Here is a 27,394-nt window from a genome sequence, read left to right as displayed (position 1 = left end):
CACCAAATTACATCAAAATATTAAAAAAAAAAACAATGCACATTTCATGATACAGACCTTTTACATTCAAATAATAATTCTCAAATAAGAAAAAGGAAACTATAATTTCATATTTTTAATATGTTCTGTAAGGGTATCACATAGATCACTAGTAGACATCAAATATCTTTTTGCTTCAATTTCCTGCAACAAGACATCAGGTGCAACAAATGCAGTAGTTTTAAGTAAATCTGAAAGGTAGAAAAATTCTTTAAATATTTACTTTAATAGCATATGAAATTTAAACATTATAATGAAAGAATTGCTAATGATTATTAAAAATATATAATAGCTGAAAAGGAGTAATTGAAACAAATAAAGAATTGCTGGTTTTTATCATTGATTAAAACCTAAATGTATGATGAATGGTATTTGATTACAAGTACTATTCTGTACAACAAATTTAAAAGAAATCTCTTCAACCACCCCACCCCACTCTGAACAATCACTAAATTTGAAGTATTTATTTTATTTCTTTAAATAAAATAATCCTTGAAAATAATAGTTGATTTCCTTTTCTTTTCCATTACATTAATTCATAAAAACTAGTGAATTTTATATTGCTTTCTCACACACACACACACACACACAAAAATATTCAGAAACTAACAAACCATTAATACATTTTTTTTATTAATACTCAGATTTTGCCGAAATTTAACATACTTATTAAAAATAGCACAATAAAAAAATTCCTTAAAACTAGCAGGATAAAAAGTAGAATTATTCAACAATGGAAGTTTGAATGGTTTACAAAATATGATTCATAATTTGCATTACATCTCAGAAGATTGTTTAATGAAAATTTCCCTGATTAAAAAAAAATTCAGTGCGTTACAATAAAAAAAAGAAATTTTCAAGTTAATAGAATGATAAAAATAAATAAATATAAGCTAAATTATTATGTACCCCCCCCCCTCACTATAACTTCCAAAAATAGTCTCGTACAAAAAGGATATTTACACCTCATGCTCAAATTTTTGTATTTTTAAAGTTCAACCAGCTGGAGAGGTCTCTCCAAAACTTTTTCGAAACTTTTCTAATAAAGGGTTATTCCAGAGAAAGCCTTTCATGGTACTAGTGTGCAGTAGCTACGAAATATTAACCTTTGATATAGGCGAGAATATACGATTTTTACTCAATCTATCGTGTAATCCTTGGCGAATTATTTAGCAATTAATTCCTGCATGCGTTTGATAGTATCCGAAACAGAAATTTGTGTTTTAGACGTGTTTTTCCCAACCGACTGAAAAAAAAAAAAAAAAAAAAAACTCGATACAGAACTATAATTGTGTACAGACTTTTGCAATCCAAAACTTGACAGACAAAATCCCAAACCAAATTTGATACATTTAAGTCATTGCGTCTTTGAATTATCACATTAACAAATTTCTGGAAGTACAGAACGGCCAGAAATTCTTGTTGGATTTCTGTTGGAAAAAAACTTGGTAAATTTCTTGTTGGATTTTGCTCAAAATTTGAAAGATGCCTAGACTATAGATGTTAATTCTGTGTATCGAATTTTATCTATCTAGCTCACTTCGTTTTGTAGTTATCGTGTTAAATTATATTGGAATAGCCAGACAGACGGACTTCCTCTGAACAGATGTTGCACATAATTTGACAGAAATCTGCAAATTTAGTATAAAGCCTGTATACCAAATTTCTTCCGTTTAGATCAAGAATGATCTAGAAGGAATTAAAACGAATAAGAAGCGGATAATCTGTCATCTCTTTTGGAGTTATCTTTGTCACAGACAGAAGGATATTTTCCAAAAATGTGTTTTTTGAATTCAGGGAAATCTCGAAGGAAGTGGAGATTCGACAAAATCTCGATTTCGAATATTTTGACGATTACTAAATCTTCTTTTACTACGGGAAAGTAAAAATTATTTTATACGGGAAAATAAAAAATTATCTTTTCAAAAACGCTAATTAACTTACTATAAAATTTCTAGTCAAGATTTAAACCTATTTTGAAGCACTTTTTACCATGATATTTTCATTGTTGTGAATAAAGCCGAAATCGTTTTCATTGTTTCATCAAATATCTGATCGCAAGATTTTCTTCCATTGTTAATAGCTAAGGAAGAAACGATCCTTGTTTCAGATCTGTGTAGTTTCATATTCAGTGGTCATATTCAGATAATTTCTAATAATATTTTGAAGGACTATTAATTAGCGAAGCATTGGATTAAGTGCACCTCAAAGCGTTTAGTGAAATAATTAATAATTTGTTTACATTTGACTTTTGCCATTCAATAATAAGTAATAAGAGCGATTTCTGCGCCATATACGTTAACGTTTTATAAGTACAGACACGAACATACATACAAATTTTCAGTAGATAGATTTCATCCAAATTTGACATATTGACCATATACCAAACTTCATTCTTTTACCATTTTGCGTTTTTAGGGTTATCAAGTTCAAAGACAGATATTAACATCGATTTTTTGAGGGAGGGGGGGGGGGATTAGGGAAGATTTAAAACGCAGTGACGCATTCAAATATTGAGATCAAATTATTTGACAATTACAATACTTTTTTCTTTCTTTACATCATATAAAAGAAAGGAATGATACAAAATGCATCACTTACCAAAAATATTTTGCCTCATTTTTTCGTTCTTGTCATCCATATGAATTAAAACATTTTCAAATAAATGCTTCAGATAAGATCTGTACAAAGACCAGTTATAATCGGTTGGAAAGGATTCGATGTAAGCTTTCAAAACTTTCACTGTCATCAACCTAATATCGTCCGATACATCATCCAGACTACGAAGAATTTCGTAACATGCAGTATGAATTTTAATATCGTCAATTGATCCATACAAATGTGGTAGAGTGATTTCCAGCAATTTACAGGTTACAAGACGAGTCGCTACTTCATCATCGTCTGATAATGTTGCAATTATAGGAAGCAATTCATCACCGATTGAGGCTACCTGGAAAGTTCAAATAAATAGGATATAGGAGTCATGCTTTTTTTACACACATGCTTAAAATATGTGCATTGAAGAATCAATTGTAAAATACATATTTCGAGATACAGCTGTGATTGAAAAACATTACAAAAGAAATTCTTATGCTACATTCCTCCAAAACCGATTAATGCAATAGACTGTAGTTGTAGGAACCTTGCACAGCAAATCACAAATAAATATATTCAGTACATCTATAATATATTCACAATAAATATATTCAGAAATGGTAGTTATTTCCAGTTGCACAACAGTGACCTTGGTAACATACAACAGTTAAATGATGTAATGTTGTAAGTAAATAACAGTTCACTTTATTGCAAAACTATTTGGATCTATTCGCATAGTTTGCATCTAAATAGCTATAAAAATAACCTAATATTAGAGAGAGAAATGGATCTGAAAGAAAAACCTTCCATTTGAATTTCTTATTACCACCTCACTATTTTATTTCGTATATTTTTATTTTTCATATGTTTAAAATTATAAATAATACAGTTTTAGTTTAAAGTCTAATAAAATTTTAGGCACTCCTGCACTATAGCCTAATGGATAAAATAGGCCTGAGTCTAAGATAAAAGTAGCTTAAATTCCCACCACACTTTCCATAGTTTTAAGATACACAATGATATATTTAATATCACATATTATACCATTTATTGTAGACACTAGGAACTTTTTTACATACTACAAATATCACTGGTTTTAATACATTAAAAGCCATAAATGTTAAAACCTGAGAAAAGAGCATATTTCGATTTTATTTGCTTATAGATCAGTTGTTTTTCAACTAATACAACCTGCTGATACAGCAATACGATTTCAAGAAATTGTACATCACTGAAATAATTCAAGAAAGAATAGAATACAACAAGTATTTTTCAGCAAGTTTAAAATTTTATAATCAAACAACCAGAAAATAAAGCACCATTTGTCCATTCGCACTGATATTCCATATTAAAACCAACATAATGTAGTTTCCTTTCATTTACTTGCTACCAATTCGCATTAAGGTTTAGAAAGCCAATATCATGTCATCTTGTTTTAGTTACAAATATCATGCATTGGAGTTAAAAGAATTGTACTATGTGATTGCTGTTAAACTTATTGGTGTGCCCACTTGTTCGTTTATTTAGTAGGCTCATAAAATGAAATAATATTTATGAATTAACTATTCATCCAAATTCTGATGTAAATTAACACTATTAAATAAAAGACTACAGTTATAAAGAAAGAAAATGAAAAGTTCCTGGAAATTGTGTGAAAAATATTTTTGGAAAGGTACAAGGAGAAATTCAATCATTATAAAAACAGTTTATCAAAGTCAAACAGACTTTTACAGTGACAAGGGACAGTAAAATAACATGTATTGTGTCTTGGTTACACAAAAAAAATCCTCCGGACGCAAATGAAAGAATGCAAAGTACTGCAATGTGATAATGAATGAAGTGGCTATTCTGATACAGGAATTTGATATAAACCTCAGAAATTCATATAAACTTCCTCTTTAAATCATAAAAAGAAGTGAAAAAGAAAAAAGATACATGGTTGAAACCAACGTAAAAGTTACAAAAAAAAATAATGGCCTGATACTTGAAATGAAAGGACTTACCACTATTTTCTAGAGATGGGAAACAATACTCAAAAATATCATTTAGAGAAGAATTTGGAACTGACTTATTACATCTAATATGAAATACTAAATTAATGTAATAAGATAGGGATACTTAACACCAGTTATTTACATGATTAATGGAAACAGCAACCCTCCAAAACCTATTACCAGTATATTTAAACATAAACTAAAAGTTTAACAGCAAGCAATATTTGGAGTGGCTAAAAAGCAATCACGTTTCAGTGAAATATGAAAGGAATGAGGCCTGAAATCGCCTAGGTATAACTTACCTTAATTAAACTGAAGTTTTTGAAGATGATTGAAAAAAAAATCTTTCTTAGTTCAAAATAACCCAACAACAAACTCAATTAAAAGAATATATAATTTAACATTGATATTAGAGTGAAACCAAAAAGAAACCATTTATTTTAAGACAATATATTGTATTGCTCGCTAGGTTAAAAATCGTCTGATTAAATATTAATTCCCAAAGTGAGACACTTTATAAATCCTTTATATTTAACACTTTATATTTTTTTAATGATAATTAAAAAATAATTTTTTTAAAAAAATTTAGTGTTTTACAAAAGCTTTTTACTTTTTAAAAGCTGTCACTTAAAAAAAAGCATATTATGAGTTTCTAAAAGCCTTCAGCAATCTTGATCATTAGTATAAGTATTTAAAAAATTTTGAAACAGAACTATGCACTGCACCTGTCTTCATAGAGTACATATTAAAAGTAATGTGTTTTCAGTTATCAAACGACTAAATAATAAAATTTTGTTTCATACATTTCTTTTTTTCTTAAATATTTTCTAGAAATATTACCATTTCTTTCTTGATGCAAGTTTTGTTTATAATCTCAAATAAAGTAGCCGCCGCAATCGCTCGCAGGCTACTTGCTGTTCTGCCAGCAGACCAGGTCAAATTAGGAAAAATACCAATTCGTATGACTTCAAGTATTTTTTCTGATAAAGATTCATAGAAAGTGGAAGACATTTTTTTAAACACTGATATGGAGAGGGATAAGATCTTGCATCGTACTTTTGCCTCTTTACTGTGATGAAGGTTATTTATCAAAATTGGAATGATTAATTCCAGCATTTTTTCGTCCAGAAATCCTGAAACATAAATATTACTATATTAAAATAAAGGAAGCCTTAAAATAACACTCATCTATACTAACAATAAAGATGTGCGTGTGTGCATGTGTGAGAGAGAATATGAGTGTGTATGAATGAGAAATAGAGAGAGAGTGTGAGTATGTGTGTATGAGTGAGAAAGAGAGAGAATATGAGTGTGTGTGTGGGTGCGTGCGTGCATGTATGCATGCATGTTGGCGCTCTACAGGCCAGACTGTTTGATCTACAGTTATCAAATTTAGTACTTGTATACGTTGAGGTCGGGAATATGCATCTCTGAGCAATTGTTCTTTGTTCAAATTTTTATTAGAATCTTAATTATTAAAAAAATATTCCCTCATTTCCAAAAGTAAATTATATTGTTGTCCTGCACTTCAAACCATTTTTATTGTTTCATCAAGTATCTGATTGCGTTATTTTCTTCCAATGTTAAAAGCTGTGGAAGAAGAATTCTGTTTTATATCTGCGTAGTTTCAAGACGTACATAAAAAAAAAATGAAGTCACAATATCGCAAGATTTAAAAGATAGATGAATCGGATATTTACGTTTTTAATAGCGCTATGATGTGATGGGACTGATATAAATAAGATAGGTTCATGTATACAATAAACAGAGCATATTAAAATAGTACTCTGATAGTTTGGTGGAATCATGGACATAAAGTCATATCTACACGATTTAAAGAAAATCAAATATGATCAATATAATCGTCAAATTAGCTGGTCATTAAAGGCGAAAAGTTTTAAATAAAAAGAAAGGTCCATTATATTATGATTAAAACTGAGTGAATTATCAAAATTTGAATATTGCCATATAATAAAAATGCGCACTTTTGGACTACTTTATCAACCGTCTGAAAGAAGATACGCCAATCAATGGTCCGAGTTTTCAGAAAACTGATTTGCCTAAGATTATGAAAACGTTTATTATTTTAAAATTGTAATATTCAAAACTTCATAATTCGGCCAGATTTGATTGCAGAAGATAGAAAGGTTTTGAGTTTATTTATTCATTCATTTAAAAATCGGAGTGTCAAAAATGTATCGCCTGAGGTGTCTACTCTTAAAATACAAATGAAAGTAACCTAACCTTTATTGTGAAATGAAAAGAATAAATTCATCACTATAGTAAATGTATTTCATATTCAATATTTTTAGTTTAGTTAATGATTAAATAATTTTAAAATAATTGATAATTTAAGAAAAATTTATAAATAGAAAAATGAATATAAATTTAGCTGTAAAAAATATAAATGAGTGAATTTAAGAAATTATTTTAAAAGCCATATTTAAATGTACTTTTACCAAACCTAGAAGGACAATATCCACTCCTCCAAATAAATTACATTCCGAGTCAAAATAATAATTCTACAATTAAAACATAATTACTACATGAAACATTAAACTAATAAACTGAAAGATTATAAAAATATAGAAAGGAACAAAAAATACATTTTTTCCCCTCAGAATTACTTGGCTTCAACATTGAATAATGTTACAAAGAGGTTACAACAAAACTCCAAATTATCTAGAGTCCAGTTATTCAAATCAGTTTTGGGAGAAGGGGGAAGGGACTGAAAAATGAAGACACTGTCAGATATTCACACATTACTTAATTTGTAGATTCTTTTTTTTTTTATGAAATTAAATTTAATTTCACGAATTAATTGCCTTACTTTTATACAAATATATCAGCTTTCATCCTTTTGAATATTGAAATTGGTACTATTTCCGTTTAAATCAGATATTTGGAGGATTTTATTTAGATTTTTAATATGATAATTCTAAAGTTAATCAAACAAATGCAAATGCAAATGCAAAAAAAAAAAAAAAAAAAAAAAAAAAAATCCTCATATAAATAAATTATGAGGTAATATTTATATCTTAACTTTCCATGATTTAAAAGATTCAATTCCTTGATTTTTTTTTTTTTCAGTTTATTTATCAATTAAAAGTTTTGCTATAAACAAAGGTAATATTTCGCGAATTTTATAACGTCCAAGTTTCAATTTCAAATAAGACAATGTTCATAAATTTTAGTTCCTTTGTTTGTTATAATTGATAGTGTTCTTCCCAGCGACCTTCGAGGTCTTACACCCTTTCGGGTAGGCGGGTCGTCGTGGGGTAGACCAAGTGTTGAAAATATTCTTAAAACATTTTTCAAAACTGAATACGCTTGAAACAGATCATAATGACTTTAAGCTTTAAACTTTTAACTCAAGACATTAACAGAAATTAAGCATTTAAACTTTAAGCTTACAAACTTTGGTGCTCCTTCCAATTATTCAACCAAGCAAATGGCTGATTCATCTAACATTTGCAGTAGCCTAGCTTTTATCGATATTAAATACTATAATTATAAATTCTTTATTTCTTCTCTGTTATGGGACATCTCGCAGAATGCTTCAAAGAAAATATTCATATATAATGGACAATAATACTTTACCTGATTCTATAATAAAGCTAAAAATGGGCACTTCAGGACTCACTGAAGTCCACAGTTCATTATTTTGTGATATCATCTTCAATAGTGGCATTGAATGTTGTTCAAAGAGAGATATCTTCGTGCAAGCTTGCAATTCTGCCAAGCATTGAAACAGTTCAGAAGCCTAAAACAGAAAAATGAAATTATTTTTTTATTCATTCAACAAATTTGAAAGCAATTAAGATGTGTGTTAAGGATGTCAACCAAGTTATAAGAACAGAAAAATCATGACTTAAAAAAAAATGAAACCTATTTTCCGCCCATTTTAAAACTTCAGAAACTAATAAAATGTTGAAAACTTTGATGTAATTCAATTAATTATAAAAACTAAAACCCAGCAATTTGCACAAAAACTCAGAAAAAGAAGACGTTTTTCACAAATGCCAAATATTAAACCCCAAAATATCTATTCACGAGTCCCCTCCCTTGTTTTACCATGAGATTTTAAAAATTCAAAACGAGACACTTTCTTATATATCCTAATTTGAGGCTGCTTCTAGAAGAATAGGAAGCACCCACCTCTTGGATTGAAATGCTCCAAGCACAAACAGTGAATGGGACTCTCTCATAATAAACCAGTGGGCTGAATAGGATTTTTCATGCACTCAAACACTGTGAAGGTCAGGGCGAAGTTCCAATATGATAGTATTTCCTCCCCCTTCCTCATAAACATTAGTATAAACTGATTCAATATGGTGCATTTTGTGTTCATAGTGCAATGAGAAAAACCGAAAATGCATTTTGGATAATATATTTTTGAATGATTGGAACTGAAATTTGTTAAATGTACAATTTTTGTGACAAAACTGTAATATCACATTTCATTTATTTATGCCATTGCTTTTTGGGGTACCTTGTTCACATACACACCAGCAGAAGATCAATTTAGTCTAAAATTTGATACGGATCTACAAATGGATGCAAATCACACATACAAAACTCCATCTGCCTACTTCAATGTGTTTTAAAGTGACAACAGAGAGTCTTGCATAATTATCAAAAATGTTTATCTGATTTGGGGAAGATTGAAATGTCATCAAATTTTTTGCTTGTATATTTTTCCTTGTATACAAGAAAATAAAAGAAAAAGTGAATAATTAAACAGAAGTTGCAATTTTTAATATAAAGAAAGATTTTTATAATATGCTACCAGTCTAATGGGTATTGAGGATTACAAAACATTTAAAATTCAAACTATTTCATCTCATCTGAAAAGCATTTATCGCTTAGGAAGTGTTTTTCTCAGTAAAGCAGAAATTACAATATAAAATGTATAAATCAATTTTCTTACCAGAAAAAATTATTTATTATATTAAAACTCAGTGGACAAAAATTCTTGAAAAAAAAAGAGAGAAAATGAATGCATTCAGTTTTATTAGCAACCAGAATATTCTATGTGATTAAATACAAAAAATAAAAGTTTCAGTGATACTATAGCAGATACATAATAATTTTAATAGAGGATATAATAATTTAATATTATTTCTTCTCTAAATTTCTGTACATGCAAATGCATGTACATGGTAATAAAAGAAATAAAATCTGATTAGCTTTCATAATCTTATAACATTGATCTCAGGACATACAATCGACTGATCAATCTTAAAGAAGTTATTACTGCCCCCCTTCCCATTCCCCAATAAAGGCATCTACATTTTTTAGTACTACTGCATGGAGAAGTTTTACGTCCAAGATACTTGTATGAAGTCCAAACAACTTGTCAATGAGAAAGATTTGGTGCAATGGCATGCTATTGGCAAACTTTAGGCTTAATAATATGTTACTGCCAAATATAGACACTAGATTATTATGATGTTTTCCGGCAATTAATCGCTAGCATACCTTTCATACATAAATATCCTAAAAATATACAAGTTTTAGAACTAATATTAATTAATGCAAATGTAAACTCTTCATATGATTAGTTGATATTTAAACACATTCTATTTCACTCATTGCTCTTCAGCTGTGGTTGTTTCAAAAACATCATGTTGCCTGTATCTCCAAAGGAAGAAGTCTATGAGTAATGATATCTGGCATACATGAAAAAATGAAATATTTCCTCTTCACTTATCTCATTACTTGTCAGGATTCCATCAAAATAGGCGGTTAATTCATAACTGAAGTTAAATAATGCATTAATTCTGATGATAACTACTGTATTAATTATAATACTAAGTATAATGCCTTTATTAGTTGTTTACACACTTTTTGGAACATCCTTATACTGAGGATAAAGAATTTGAAAGAGTTACTTTGCAACTCTTTACTTGAAATCATAAACCAAAATATATGTATACATTTTAAAATTTAAGATTTTGTTATTACTTAGATTTAAAAAATAAAAAACAGTTTAGACCATTAGAAGAATAGTTGGGGAATTCAGTCTAAGTTAGTAAGTGTATAACCTTTATTCTATGATTTTTGTTAGAGAAAAAAAAAGGCATAATAGATTTGATCTAATGTTGAAAGATCATGACAATAGTGAATAGTAGATTATAGATTAGTTTGATTTTTTTGTTGTTGTTGTTTTACATAAGATGAACCTTTCAAGTTTTGTAAAACGCTAAATTTTCCTTTTTAATCTGTGAAGACACTGTTTTTATTCAATTATTTATCTATTATATTTTACATCATAGTAGTAGTTGTTGTTTGTTACTGTTATTCATAAGATAAACCAATCAAGTTTTATAAAATATTCAATTTTCCTTTTTAATCTTCAAAGAAGCTGTTTTTCATTCATTTATTTATTTATCTTTACTCACATCACCATATCTTTCCTAGACCCAGTGTTCTGAATGAATTCTCTAAGACAAAATATGTCATAGCTATAAAAGAAAATTTGTAGTTTTGTTACAAATTAAATTAATAAAATTAAAATTCCTGAATTTGATGAACTAGTAAATCCTCTAATATAATAAGTAATTTTATTGAAAGAACAAACCTTGGATAAAATGGAATCACTGACTGCTAATCCAGAAACAGAACTAAGAATGGAAAACAGATCATAACTGACAACAGAACCAATTTTGCTAACAGAAAATAAAAGAGCATCAACACACAATAGTAAATTAGCTTGTCCATCACCCTAGAATACAAAAGAAGCACAGACTTGAATAATAATGACAAATGTTTACATTTATATAATGTAATCATAAAAAAATCTCATAAGGTAATATTATCTTGGCAACAATGGTACAATATTATAAATACCTAAATGTGAAAATCAAAATATTAGAAAGTATATTTCCTTTATATATTATTTTAAATATTTATATAATCTGAACACAAACTTCTTATTATATAATAATCAGTTTTATTAAGGGTTAGTCATAAAAAATGTATGAATTTTCTTTGAATGTTTAATATATTCTGTGAATTTTATTTTTTACAAATTAGATAATAAATATATTTTCAATGCTCTTAGAAAAAATAACTTTAATTTTAAAATAGCACTAAATGATGTTGGCCAAAAGAAATTCCCTCCACATTTTCCATAGGCCATGCTTTAAAAAAAAACTGAAAAACATTTCCATGAGGGAGTTTATATTCACTCACTCAATGTCGTGTTATTTGCCCCTGTAGCTACAAAGGGCTGTAAGGATGGTTTATAAGTGATAGTGAATTGCTTTTATTCTAATACTAGCTGCCCCCCAAAATATAAAGATTTTAATTTGTAAACCATAAATTACATATTTTGCAGAATCCCCTTAAAAAATTACTTGACCATTAAAAAAAAGTAAGTTTACAGTACATTAAATATTCTACATAATATAATAAAACCTGGCAGAATACTTTCATAAGGTTTGTTCAACCATGATTACAATGAACAAATATAAAAATAATCTCAGGTCCTTTCTTTTTTTAAAAAAAAAAAAGGAGAAAGAGAAAATAATTTGATTAAAAATATGTTAAGCACTTACTTCTCTAGTTCTGCACACTTCCACTTCAGATAAAAACTTACAAACTGCTTTGAGGCATTCCTTGGAAATATCTTTTTTCTGTCCTCTAATACAAGCAGCTAATATACTTAAATGAGGAGCTGATGGACTTTTATGTATTAAATTTAATAAGCTATCAAAAAGATGATTGGAATCTACAAAGTACCCCAAAAGTTCTGCACATCTCATTGCCTAAAAAAAAAAAAAAAAAAATTTAATTCTTGATTTTAATAGCTTGATATTTTAAGCCACAAGGCCACATAAAAATAATTAATACAAAAAAATTAAATAATTATTACTAAGAACATCTGAAGGAAATAAAAAATTTCTAACTTTTAGATGTAGCAAGTTTAACAAATTTAACCAACAATATGATAAAATGTTAATAAATTGAATGAATTTTAAAAAATGGTAGAATTTTGTATTAACCTACTTCTATGTAAATTATTTCACTTAAAACAAAGCTGAAAAATAAACTAAGAACTTCAATAGAAAAAAAACATGTGCAGTACTTTAAAGTAACATTTAGCAAGAAAATATAATAAGGAAATTATTATAATATTACTAATCTCTTACCACATTTTATTTATTTTTATTAAAAGCGCTTACTATCATTTAATGTTATTAAAATATTTCTGTTTAAAATATTGAAAATTAATGCATAAGTCATACAAACTTGAAGACAACTAAGTAAAGCCTTTTTTAAAATTTAAATTTTGAACATATGAACCTTGAAAACAATTTAACACTTCCAACATTTTAAACTGAGGCTTATAATCACAAATATATATGTAATTTGGAAACTATGAGGAGAATTATACATATAAAATTCCATCTCAACAATTTTCTAGTATGGTGACAGAGCAAGAATATTTTTTACACAAGGGAAAAGCAAATTCGGTTTTGATTAAAACTCAATGCATATCTTGCCACAAAGTAATGCAAATAGTGCTGCAAATATTCTTAAATTTAAATGAGATAATTTGAATTACTTTTGCTTTATGTTTACACAGTATATATGCATATATATACTTCTCAAAATCCATAATGATATTGGGATAATAACTTGATCACAAAACAAATCTTGATTAAAACTCTACATTATAATACAATAAGCAGCAAAAAAATTATAATAACTTGATTGACTTTTAAATTAATATTAAACTTAGATACTAATATACATGTCCAGATATGCTTAATCATTTAACATTCAAATTAAAATACCGTGCAGAATTAAATTTCTTCTATTCCAATAGTTGTGCAGGGAGAGGGGTGTAACCATTATAAAAATGGCAAATGCTGAAAGTATGCATTTGAGCACATGCTAAAATAAACAGTATAAAAAAAAGTAATAAAAGTATCTAACAGTATAAAAAAAATAATAAAAGTACAGTAGACTCCCGATTATCCACGGGCGGTTTATCACGACCTTCGTAATACAAGGCCTCACAACTCCCAACGCGTTCAGCCCGTGACGTCACGAGTTTGGATGAATTTTCTAGAAAACTCTAAAGGCAGCTGGTGTAAAAGAGTGCGGTTAGTCACGGTAGATGTTGGCGTAGCGAAGTGCGGGTAATGTGTTACTGGTTTTATTTAAAAGTGTTCTGATCTTTTTTTTCATATTAATTTTAATTTATTGTAATAAAGATGCCTAGTGCGTGCTGTGTTCCTAATTGTAAAAGTAATTACACGAAAAATAGCCCCAATATTTCAGTATTTTCGTTTCCAAGAGATGAAAACACTAGAAGAGCATGGATCTCTGCAATAAAGCGGGACAATTTCGTGCCAACTAAATATAGTAAGGTAAGTTTGATTCTTTTTTGTACAGTTTTTAGTTAATTAATTCTCTTGAACTGTGAAACATTTAAAAATATGTATAACTTCCATTTATCTTCTTTCATTTTGTTTTCTCTACATTTAGTTGCTTATGCTTCCAATTACTTTGTTATTGTTTGCTTGAGCTAAATAAAAAATTTCTTTGTTTTATTGTTATTTCTCATAGTCTTTTTATTTGTTCTTAATATTTAAAATGTTTTGTTTCTGTATCCTTTTAATTATACTTCATATATATTTTTTTAAAATTTGACTTAGGCCTAATATTTGTTTCATATATTATGTAGGTCTGTGCTAAACATTTTCCAGAAAATCAGTTTTTAACTGTTAGAGAAGCGTTTAATACCAGTACAGGAGAACTTATTCAAGTACCAATGGAGTATAAAAGGTAAGTTTTTTTTTAGAAATATGTAATAATTATCACCAAAATCTTACAAAGTACTTAAGTGATTTACTGTTATTATACTCTTATAAAAAAAGTTTAAAATCATCTAATGAATAATAAAACTTAATTTTTAATTATATATATCATGACTATAGATTGTAGCAAATTAAATTTACATTTTGTTCTTAAATATTATGTAAAAAAGTTAGATATAGTTGTAAAACAATATGAATTGCATGCTCATATAGGTTTAGAAAATGTAGTTTTTATTTGTTTATCTATAAATCATCAGATTATATATAAAACAATTAATATTTATTATTTTTAAATATCATTAGTTATACACAATCTTTAATTGTAAATGAATGCAAATTTTACAAAATATCTTAACTTTTCATTACTTTTTTAAAAAGTTTAACTGTTTTAAAATCAATTTTTCATACCTTGTAAAATCAATTGATTAATTCATGTAGAATATTGTATTACTTGAATGGTAGTATAAATAATTATTTTAGATATTCCAACACAACATTGAACTATTTATTTTGGATGAATGAATGTTTCTGTTGATTTTAAATTTTATTATTTAATAGTATGATTTTATTTAATACTGTCCAACATATGTTAGCTTTCAGTTTATGCATTATAAAATTACTAATTCTTTTTTATCTAATGAATTCCACTTTTTTTTTCTAGGCTTGTACCTGGTGCTGTACCTTCAATTTTCCCTAATTTACCCTCATATTTTTCCTCGGAATCAAAAGCAAGAAGAGAAACTCCAATGGATAGGGCAACACGTAAGGATATGGAAAACTTAAAAGCAGCTTTAAATAGCAGTCCCCAGGACATAGCAAAAAAAAGGAGTTAGAAAAAATCAACACTTTTTCTGATTTAATTTTAAAATTTAAAAACTTTGAATCAAATATATGGAGTGTAATTCAAAAAGCAAACGAAATAATTTTTATTTGTCTAGACACTTCTCAAGCTCCTAAGGTAAGTCATTCTTTATTAATTTCTTCCAAATTAGAAGCCCATGCATATGTTGCAGATCATGAGGTTAGAAGTTTAGGCAATTTTTCTTTTCCATTAGTCATAAGTAAATCAGGTACAATTATAGAAATTATAGATCATTTAGAGAATTTTATGTATGAGTTAAAAGGGAAAATTGAAGTAAAAGATACAGTCCATTTAATAGGCAACTTATTAAAGGCCCTTTCGGAAAATTCTGAAGTTAGCTTGCAAGCAATTAATTTTTTGATGGAGCAAGTTTCTTTTCTTGGAAATAATAAATATGCACGCAGATATTCATCTGATATAATGATATTTTCATCTTTACTGTATACTATAGCACCATCTGCATATAAATTCCTAAGACAAAGTGGATATTTGGTTCTGCCTTCTCCAAATACTATAAATCATCTGTGTTCATAGTGTAAGCCCACAATTAGAACAGCTAGATTCTTATTTTTTGTTGTACATAAAACAGAAATTTAAATATTTGCAGGAGAAAGATAAAATTGTGACTTTATTGCTAGATGAAGTTCACATAAAAGAATATTTTGAGTATAAAGGTGCTTGTGAAACGGGCATGTCGTGTGATTCTGAAGCTTCTGCTTCTAGTGCCCAAGTTTTTATGGTCAAAAGCTTTAGTTCAGAAAAAAAAACCTAGCTGTAAAGAAAGCAGAAAAAGGAAAGGAAAAAAAATTACTAACTTGAAAAAGAGGAGGGATGATAAAAATATTTAATATTAAACTTTCAAGCATAACAAGTAATATCAGTTTAAATTGTTAATTGTCTTTTATCACAATTGTTTCTTTTAATATTGTTATTAACTTTTATTTATAAATTTGTATTTTAACTTTATTTAATATTATAATTATTTTCATTTGTCTGTGTGAAATTTATAATAAAGTTGGGAAACAAAATGTATTTTGTTATTGTCTCTCTGAAAATAAAATGTTATGATTCAAATAGTGTGTGATTTTTTTTAAATTTGTGTTATCCTTTATTGTTACTTCAGATTAAGTATAAATGCATTGAAATGTGCAATCAGATATAATAAAAGCTAGTTTATTAAATTGTATGAATTACTAATATATTAAATGAAAACAATTCTTAATGTGAAAAAACAAGGTGTGAAAGTAATTCTTTTTTATCAACAGAATTAGTTGGTGTAAAATTTAAATCTGATATTAAATACATTAATATTTTATTTGAAAGTTCATAAGTAATTTGAGAAATAAACAATTATATGTTAATTTATAAAATACATGTATTACCTGTCACTACAATAAAAAAAAATCATCAAAAACTTTAAAAAGTCTTAATGATTAATTTAATTTCAAGCTTTAAAAAATATTTTCAAGGAAAAAGTAAAACGATTTTTAACAGCTTTTAATAAAATAAAAAAACTCTATTAAAACAAGAATACTAACAATACCTCAATGTATATATCTAATAAATTTACATCTTTGAAAGTTTGAATGTTATTAAATGGTCAATACGCTATAGAGGATTTTCAAGATTTTCTATCATGTCGTTTCTTTTATTCACACGGGAAAAAATAAATCTTGAATTTTATGCAAGATTAATGTCTTAATATTTGGAATAGTAAGTTATTTTTAAGTGAATTTAAAATATATCAAAACATCAAGGAAGAAAGCAGGATTCTGCTCACGGCAGGCAATCATCCTAATCGTGTGACGTCACAAACTAGTTGTGAGGCCTTGTATTACGGAGGTCGTGGGTTTATCCGCACCTGCCGCACTAAGGTTTTTTTTTTTTTTTTGCTTCCAAGCAAAGAGAGAATGCTTCCAAGGCAAGAAACAAACACAAATGACTGATTTCTTCAAAAAGGTGTAGTTTTACAGTTATGCTTTTGTAATTACATAATACATTACAGTATTAAAACAGTACATATGTATTAATTTTTCTGTGTATCCTTGCCGCCTCTCGTAAGTACAAAGCACTTTTCTGTTTTCATTAACAAAATGCATTTTAGGTTAGTTTTGAGTGATATACTAAAATATTAAGCGTTAGTGAAACATTTCCTGCTGTTTATTTTACGTTTTATTGTACATAAAACGATTTTTCAAAGTTGGAATGACTGTTTTCTCTTTTGATATACCCGTTTTTAGCTTTTTTCGGATTATCCGCGATTTTTGTTATTAGCGGCGGCCGCGCCACCCAATTCCGCGGATAATCGAGAGTGTACTGTATCTAAAAGTAAAAAAAAAAAAAAATATCTAATCCGCCATTCATTTTTATTAATGTTTTTTGCATCTTTCATTTCCCTACAGTCTGAAATGTATCCGTTTGAATTTAAAGTTGATGCTCTGATTGTGTTCTGACTTTATTTGATGTTCTTAACAATTGATTATTATTTTTTTTTAATTTAGCCCACTATATAGGAATATTCATTGTGGAAATTGTAGTACATGATAAAACATAAAATGAAAATAGGCTTTAACACTTGCAAAAATTTAAAATAAAGTATAATATCATTTTTAGAAAAGAAATTTTGCACACATTACTATCCAAAGTAAAAAAGAAAACAAGTTATTATTACTTGCTCAGCAGCTTCTCTTTCTTCAGCTTTGGCAGCAATCATGATTCCTTCTAATACTTTAGGCAGCTGCATGGTTATCTTATCCTCTGAATGAAGAATAAGCGAATACAAAACTTTGGATGATTTGATTCTTGTTTCAGGAACCCAGTCAGCCATATCATGAAGCAGAGGAGGCAAAATATTAAAAAGATGCCTTTGTACTATAATGCGACATCCTACTGAAGGTCTGATTTCTGTAAAGCACATCTTTTATTAACAAACTGACAATCACACGATTTTAACTTTGTTATCCATAATCTGAACTGATTAATTATTTTTTAATATCCTACAATATTGATTCAAAGAAATTCAGAGGAATGAATTTATATACATAATTTGTCTCAAACAAAATAGTGTTCAGATAATCTATAGTTATTATAGCATTAATTCATTCAATAAAACTTTAAATTGCATGCATTTAAAATACTCACTAATTTTAAAGACATAAATCAATGTAAAAATTAACACTAATAATAATTAGTAATATAATAATTGATTATATATATATATATATATATATATATATATATATACAGGTGGTTGTCAAAATAATGAAAATACCTGTGAATAAAAGCGACATTTTTGAATGCGCTTCGTAAGCATTAAAATATAATAATAGCCACCAATTTTTTTATAAATAGCAATGTATATATTCTGGTAGTAGCTTATACATTAGCTTTATTAAAGTTCTTTAATTTTTTTTTTTAAGCGTAAAATGTCGGATCTCTCAGATTTTCGAAGAGGCCAAATTGTAGGAGTACGTCTAGCTGGAGCAAGTGTGACCGAAACATCCCAACTTTTAGGCGTTTCTAGAAGTACAGTGCCTAAAGTCCTGACAGCTTACACACAGTGCGGTAAGATAAGCTCGGCAAAGCAAAATCGAGGGTGGAAAGAGAAGCTCAGTGGACCGGATAACCGATAACCGACGGATATTGAAGCAGATTGTAATCTCTAAAAAACGGGCAACTGCAGCAAAAGTGACCGCAGAGCTCAATACCCATCTGGATTCCCCAGTGTCAGTGATTACAGTTAGAAGGCATCTTCATAAACAGAACATTTATGGCAGAGCAGCAATTCCCAAGCCACTTGTCACTGATGTTAGTGGTAAACGTCGTCTACATTGGCGTCCACTCACAAAACTTGGTCGATTGATAAGAAAGTAATATGGTCTGACGAATCGTGTTTCACACTTTTCCGGACAGCAGTTTGGAAACATGCATGTAAAACAGTAATAAACAAAAAGACTTAAATCAACGAAATTCGGTATAACTACAATTGTACAGCCATGACAAATTTTGATGTCAATCGGACAGCAAAAAAGTGTCGAAAATACATACTAAAAATTCTGAATTCACGGCAAAAATCTAGATTTTGTAACTATCGTTCATCATTGCTACGCAAGGAATTTGCGTCCTGATCTAAGATCCATAATTATCTAAGATGCAGAGGAAGATATTTAAAAGTTTTATTGGCGAGCATACAAGAAAATTTCGGGCCAACCATTCCCACTGGTTTTTAATTGCAATTTGCATATTTCCCCAAGATCCTTTATATCAGTGCGAGTTATAGTTGAAGCTATAATTAAACCTAAATAATAGAACATTTTTGAAGAAATATGATTTACATATTACAAACTAGATATCTTCGGTGACCCGCTGGTTCACTGATCAAATTAAATGCATTAATTTTGTAATGTCAATCATTTTAATTTAGTTATCATTTTTTTTCTTGGTAAGCTGAAAACATTTATTTTTACAATCGTTTAAAAAAGCCCCAAAAATAAATAGAAAACTAAAAGCAAATAACTACTACACAAAAAAAAAAATTATTGTTTGATACATGAACAAAATGAAATATTTGCAATTGCAGCTAAAGAAGTTAATGATTTAGGCTTATATATTTCATTGCAATAAAAGCAATTGACAATATGACTTTAAAAAAAATTACATTTAATTATCATTGATCGAGCATGAATTTAATTTAAATTACAATAACTGACATTACCTAAATAAATGCAAAATACATACTTAAGTAAATTATAATATACAAATGAATATCTTATTAAATGCTGATGATGATTTTTACCACAAAACTAACCAAAATTATCATTTTAGGTAATCTACAAAACAATAAATTTAAATAATAAAAACCACATCCTTTATCTTGAATCATTCGTCTACATAAAAAAAAAATACATCCCATGTTAAATACAATACTGAAATACAAACTGATTAAAATTATATATATATATATATATATATATATATATAAATATATATATATATAAAATTTTAAACTAATTTAAATTTTAATGATTTCCTAATTTTTATTTTAAATTAGTCCTGATTACTCTCTTATTTCCTGATCCAAATCCCACATTTTTATTTAATTATTTCTAACACTTGCTTGAGAAAACTAATGACTATTGCAATTTCCCACGATCCCAGTAAAAGATAAAAAATCCTCAGCACTTATGTATTTTTTTTTTTCAAAGATACCTAATATTCCCTTTCCTAAGTCGACATGTGTCAAAGAAATCCCCATCAAAATCTCATAGTAAAATTATTTTTTAAAAAAATGCTCTGTTTCTTTGGTTCTTGTATCCCGATGTGAATAGATGTGTCTTATCTTCTTCCCCATGTACAAATTATATTCCACTGTCACATAATTTGAAGTTAATTTCAAATTCTTTAATCTCTCTTCTTCTTTACAGCCACATATCTGCAAAATTATGTAAAGACATTGAATTAAGATTCATCAAACACCAACGTGAAATTACTTTTTTCTTTTCTTATTTAACTTGGGATAAATTTCTTTTAAGTGTTTGTTCCATGTTCACTATTATTCATGGCATTAATTACTAATAAGCAAAAAAGAATGTTAAAAGAAAGTTTTTATGGAATATTTTTAAATGATCTTTTTGGGATTATTTTTCCTAAATAACGTTTTATAATGAAGCAGATATAAAATCTGCCAGTACTGTCATGACTACATTATGCATGCAGAGTCCAACTTGGAGATGGATTAAAAAGCTTAAAAAACAGTGGTCTATAAAAATACATTTGATAGACATGTGGCACTGGCAAAAAGCAAACGGAAATTCTTTTTTTCCCAAACAAAACTTTTTATAAATAAAATGAGCATGGCCAGTTTTCAGTCAAGTGACAAAGTTGTTCAGATTAAAAAAAAAAAAAGCCCCACAGGAGTTTTGATGCAATGGAGCCTGAAATCAAAAAGCTAATATGAAAGATCCTATAAATATTCTAATGATTTCCATTTTAGTACAATTCTATTAAGAAACCGAAGATAAAAGTTCCTCTAATTTTTGCAGAATTTTCTCAAATTCATATGATATTTCTGAATTTTACATCACCAAATCTTAGCAATGAATGTTAGCAATAAAGTATCATTAATTTTCACACTTCTCGTTAATTTCGTTTGGAATTGGTGCCACCATTTTCAAGAGTAAACTACAGTGCAAAATAAAACTATTGGCACACTACTTTATATATCAAGCAGTCATTTATATCTTCAAGGGAGGATTAGTAGAAAATAAGCTAATTAATTAAAAAATCATTCAAATTAAAAAGAGTTTGGATTATTGTGTGTTCAATAGCAACACAAACCTAAACCGGGAATAGATTGACTTAAAGTTCTTGAAGCATTGAGAACCATTAAAATAATTTTCAAATGATATTAAAATAAAAAGAATTTTTAAAAAATAGCGATATTGTAGTTAAAATTTTATTGTTGCTAAGCAAAGAAGTACCTATAAATTTTCTCCTTTCAAAATTCTCTGTAAAATTTTAAAAAAAATTATTAAAGGAAAAATTATACAGAAATGAATTAATATCATTGAAAAGATATAATTTTGAATCTTTGAAAAATTGACAATTTTGTTTCACTTGTCTGAAATAATAAGAATGCCAAATTCAATTGCATTCAGTTCAGTTGTTTAGGAGCAGATGCAGAATATATATAACTACATTAACTTTTATTTATATTCAATTGTGAAAATATATTAAAAGAAATAAGTGAATTCAAAAAGTAGTTTCTGATTAAACTTTTTTTTTTTTTTTTTTTGACAATTCTCTGTAGGGAAAACCAAGCAATCAACAAAATAAATATTACGTAAAGGTTTCAAAAATCTAATGACAAATCTTATATACAAGACAGCTATGCAAATCAGTTATGCAAAGTTAAAAAATCTGCTATCATATTTTAATTTAGTAAAGAAAGTAACATAGGAATAAAATAAATACAATTTAGTTTTTAAAAAAAACTGGAATGTCGAACAAAACACAGAGAATTTTAGGAGATAAGCAGTAATGCAATGGATTGTTGGTATTTCATTTGCATTTGGAGGGTGGTCAAATAAGTGATATCAAAAATTTGTGACATCTTTAATTCAAAATGTATACATGAATACAGATGGCTTAATGAATAATAAAGATAAAAATAATATCTTAAAAATAAACTTTCCTATTTCATAAAGTCTAGTACTATTTTTTTTTTCATTAGAATATTTAATTTATTAAATGAAGTTTGATAGAAACAGTATATATGAGAATTAATTATTGTATATATGATGAAGTTATTAATCAAAATAAATCTACAGATATTTTATTATTCCTTTTATACCAAAGCAGTCCAAAAATGAAAAAGAGAGAGAGAGAGAGAGAAGTAAATAACAAACAGCAGACATTTCTGAAGGAAAAATTTGTTTTTCTTTTAAAGCATAATAGTTTCAATTTTCTATCATATGCAGATTTTTTTTTTTTTTTTTTTGAGTAGAAGTATTAAACAAAATAATTGACAACAGTATCTTTAAAGACATCTGCTTCATATAACTTAAACTCATTTTCAGTGAGTAAATGTTTCCTTAGTTTTAAGCAGTTACATTTTATAAACTTTTATTCATATAATTAATAGTTTTGAACATAAAATAGAAAATTAAAAACAGAAAAAAATAAATATCAACATAAAATCACGCTGACAATAAGCCGAAAAAATGGTGATTTAGAAGAAATAGTAAGTAATAACAATGAGAAATAATTTAAACTGGAAGATAACTTTTTTTTTTCTCAATTTATTCATATATTAGCAGTTATAGTAATAATTTCCATTTATAAAACTTTATATAAAGATGGATTTCTGAATAATGATGAATCTTAGGGCTGAGATGAGTATAAAAACAATTTGATAAAGAGCTTTATTTTCCAAGTTACCAAATAAATAAGTTTATAAAAAAACAAATTCAATGAATTAAAAAAATTTAGAATAATGTTAACACTTTATCAAGCATAATTGGTTAGATTTGATAGGTCTCATTATGTCCCCTTAATTATTTGATTATTAATAAATAATGAACATTTACTTCGATACTGTGTAGAAACAGATGAGAAGTGGCAGTCTAGAGGGACAAAAGATGAATAAAAACTAATACATTTTCATAAAATTAATAATAATTAGTCTAAAATAAATCAATAACATGTCAAAAGTCCATTGAAATGTAAAACTAAATTCACTAACTTATTAAAAGAGGGAAGTTCCATAATCTAGGACCACAGAATATTTAAGTCTACTACTGACTGTAAATGCAAATAATTTGCATTATTTCAAAAAGTTTGCAAAGTAAAATATATACAAATAGATTTCTTTTAATTTATTAAAACTGCTTAGTTTATTAGGTACTTACTTTTATGATTCAAGGAGTTTTATAAAAAAGATCAAATGAAAATAAAAATCATTAAAAAAAAATACCTTTATCAGGATAATCAGATGGATCAGGAGGTGGGAAATCTATTAGATCCTTGTAATCCTTCTCATTTTCTACAATATATTGATTCCCAACTTTCTTCCAAATATCTTCTGCCTTGGATCTGAACATAAGAATAAAATTAAATACTTTATTTTCATTTTGTAAAATGTTGACAATTATAAATACTATCAAAAATTAATGACTTTGCTCTACAGTTAAGAAATAAATACTGAATAAATACTGATGTATGAATTCAACATTCACTAAGTACATATAATTTGTCATCTAAAATGAATCATTTGTATCTATTGCAGTTTAATCTCTTTATAATGAAATAATTAATTTAAAAAAATATATAATAATAGAATTTTTTCTGTATTGCTTTCCAAGAATAACCATATTTCACCACATTTTTTAAAACTAGTTCTTTAATGGATAGTTACATTGCCTTATATCTTAATAAAGCAATAAAGGAAATATTTTTGTTATTTAAAAATATATGATATAAATAAAAAAGAAATACATGATATAAATTTACAGAAAAAATACATGATATAAATTTTATACATAAAAAATAAAATAAATTATATACGTAATGTAAATTTTTTTCCTTTTTTATATACAAAATAAAAATTTTACTGCTTACAACAATATATCAATCTAAAACCTTATATAGTTTGTTATTAAAGAAACCAAACCTTCTCTTAACATTTCATTCGAATATAGTATTGAATACTTAAAGTAAGGCTTCTTTTTAGAGTAGTAAAAATTTTTGAAACACTGTTTCTCCAAAGTAAATTATTTCACGATTCAAAAGTTACAAAATAAATAACAAATGAAACATTTATTTATAAAAACTAAAAGAAAATTTTAATAAAAGAAATAATTTTATAGAACATTTTATAATAATCTAATGTTTTCTTTCTGGCCTAACTTAGGGTCACAATTTGTACATATCAGTTTGAAACATTTATGTACATATTCTCACACATTATATTCATATAGTGCATATGTACATACATAACATATATGCACATATTTTCTTACAATTATAACAATGGGATATAAATCAGATTGGAAAAATCTTTAAATACAAGATAGTTAATTTGGTGTAAGTACTTTGAATGCCAATTTTTAAGATTTTAAAGCTATTTGATCATATAGCATATTTAGCATATTAAATAAACGACAAGCGATTATATATTTTTAATCAAAACAAAATGCATAATTTTAAATAAATTCTTTATATCTATCTTATTTCTAGCACCTCATTATACAAAGATGAAATTGTAAGGAGAATAAAAAAAAAAGAAAATATGAATTTCTGTCATCTAAATTAATCAGTATGCCACATTACAAGAATAAAAAATTCTTAAAAATGCAAGTATATGATTAAATACAAAAAAAAAGCCAGTTTTATTAAGCTATTTGATTAAATGCAAAAAATTATTATATTTTAAAAACAAAAAAATTATATTTAGATATATATTTTTAACAATAACCTACCTTACTTCTAACACTTCATCATGCAAAGATGAAAGTTCAAGAGGAATAAGAAGATGAAAATATGAGTATCTGTCATCCACATTCATCAACATATTTCCTATAACTTCAGTTACAGCAATTCTAACTAATGGAGATCTATCAAACAACCTTTGAGCAAGGTGTATCAGAGCTTCTTGAAATTCCTTGTTATTCAAGTAATTCACAATACATCCTAAAAAAATTTCAAGAAGCACACAATGTCATATAAAATAAATTTTCTCAACTGGTAATTCCATTTTTTTTCAAGAAAAATTTGTCTTTAACACAAAATGGAAAATAAAAAGAGGAAATGAAGTATTAAGTAATAATAGATAAAAAAAAATCAATATTAAATAGTTACTTAGAATATTTGGATGAAATTCTGTATGTTAAAATATTTGCTTAGCTATTTTTACTTTTACCGCATTATACAGAATATCAATTATTAATATCTAAAATAAAATTCTTTCTAAATATATTATTTACTTAAAAAGCATCAAGATCATACTTAGAATTGTTCAATTAAGCTTAATAACTGATACTTTAGCTTTCACAATAATGTTCGGACTGTCACACACCATAGTATGGAACAAAATAGATAAACTTTACAAAGATAATTTTTTATGGATAAATTTCTTTTAATAGATAGATATCTAAAACCTTCGCCTGTAGAAATGTCAGTACTTTCCATAGATCAGAAGGTAAGCAATATTAGAAGTCAGCAAGTATTCATGTATTAACCCTTTAAAGGGCTATTTTTTTCTAGTCATATTATGCTAAAATATTTTTAGGTTTGAAATTAGAATAAGAAAAGGGATTCATTTAGCTTATTTGAAAATTTCATTAATTAATTCTCAATTTAATTTCCTTAATTAATTTGGTTAATTAATAATTAAGTAACAGATTAAGACACGTCATTTTGTCTGACATAATAAACTGAAGCATCTACATTTCTGACTTATTAAAAAAATTTGTCAGAACTTATGCCAATCTGCATAATTTCATACAAAGATTGATAAATTTGGTGGGAAACATACTTCTTTTGGCCCTAGAAAGGGTTAAGTATTCATGAAAAGGGAAGAGAAAGTTTTAAATATTTCAAAAATGCTACATCATAAAAAAAAATACATGAAATAAAAAAAAATGTAATATAATACAACACTTTTTTTTAGTAAAACTAAAGAACTTGGTATAAATTCTTTACCAATCTCTGGCAAATAGTAGAATGCTCATCAAATCTTAACTACTATTAACTTATCATATTTGGCAATTTATTGCCTTTAAAAAATTACTGCTAGGCGATTGTACCGTATTCTTTAATTTAATCTTATTATTCGACAAAATTAGATTCTCACCAAGGGCTTTGACACATAAAGTCCGTGTTTTCAAATGTTGATGAGAAATGATTATAAGCAAAGGTTTCAAGAAATTACTGGCTGCCATACGAAAGCAAGAGTCCTTTTTAGATGCAAAAACTAGCAAGCATTCACAACTTCTCCTCTTTACATCAGGGCAATTATCAATGATGCACGCGGCCAAAATACTTGATATGTCATTTGTACAAGGTAATAAATCACCTTCATATTTCTCAATGATTTCATACAATAAAGCAAGATGAAGAAGTCTAATTTCCTCTGACTGCTCTCTTTCGTCAGTTTTTCGCAAGCGTTTTGCTATAGCATTTATTATAGAGGGGAAAACATCGTTAGAAATAAATGAAAGTCGAGTCATGTCCTTCAATATCAATAGAGATATTTCTCGACATCTCTCACTTCTGTCAAATAATATAATATTCAATGATTCAACCACATTTTTCAAAAGATTGTTCAAGTTTTTTTCATGAGATCCATCATGACAATTCGTTAAAATAATTTTATGCAGTTCTTTTAAAATATTACGTTTTGTGATATCATTAGATGTCTTTTGAGAAGACAATTTTTCAAAAGACTCTGAAATAAGTTTTGAAACATTTTCCTCTTCCATTTACAAGCTTAAATCAGATGCTTTCATAAAGAAGCACCAAAATTTAAGATCAACTTTGAAATTATCTTGCTTAAATCTTGTTGCTATAACTAC

General features: G+C 27.2%; 2 protein-coding genes across 3 annotated transcripts; one reads left to right on the top strand and one right to left on the bottom strand.

Moving 5' to 3' along the window:
- On the bottom strand, positions 1 to 27,394 carry LOC129969224 (dynein axonemal assembly factor 5-like). Of its 2 annotated transcripts, none has more exons than XM_056083681.1 (10): positions 26,674 to 27,394; positions 25,301 to 25,511; positions 23,797 to 23,915; positions 17,995 to 18,227; positions 12,191 to 12,400; positions 11,212 to 11,355; positions 8,229 to 8,391; positions 5,685 to 5,761; positions 2,641 to 2,989; positions 1 to 230 (listed from the first exon to the last, which is right to left on the bottom strand). In XM_056083681.1, exons 1-10 carry the CDS (start codon positions 27,299 to 27,301, stop codon positions 100 to 102), a joined length of 2,265 nt encoding a protein of 754 aa, XP_055939656.1. In that variant the 5' UTR covers positions 27,302 to 27,394; the 3' UTR covers positions 1 to 99. The 2 variants fall into 2 exon arrangements, with proteins under 2 accessions (XP_055939656.1, XP_055939655.1); XM_056083680.1 differs by having other exon boundaries at positions 6 to 230; positions 5,469 to 5,761; positions 26,674 to 27,393.
- Positions 13,760 to 16,180, top strand: LOC129969225 (THAP domain-containing protein 2-like). Its single transcript, XM_056083683.1, has 3 exons — positions 13,760 to 14,011; positions 14,329 to 14,429; positions 15,123 to 16,180. The coding sequence occupies exons 1-3, from the start codon at positions 13,856 to 13,858 to the stop codon at positions 15,292 to 15,294; spliced, it is 429 nt and encodes a 142-aa protein (XP_055939658.1). The 5' UTR covers positions 13,760 to 13,855; the 3' UTR covers positions 15,295 to 16,180.

The sequence above is a fragment of the Argiope bruennichi genome, chromosome 5, assembly GCF_947563725.1.
Source record: "Argiope bruennichi chromosome 5, qqArgBrue1.1, whole genome shotgun sequence".
Taxonomy (NCBI): domain Eukaryota; kingdom Metazoa; phylum Arthropoda; class Arachnida; order Araneae; family Araneidae; genus Argiope; species Argiope bruennichi.
Note: the sequence above shows the minus strand (reverse complement) of the source record. Positions and strands in the feature narration are given on the sequence as shown.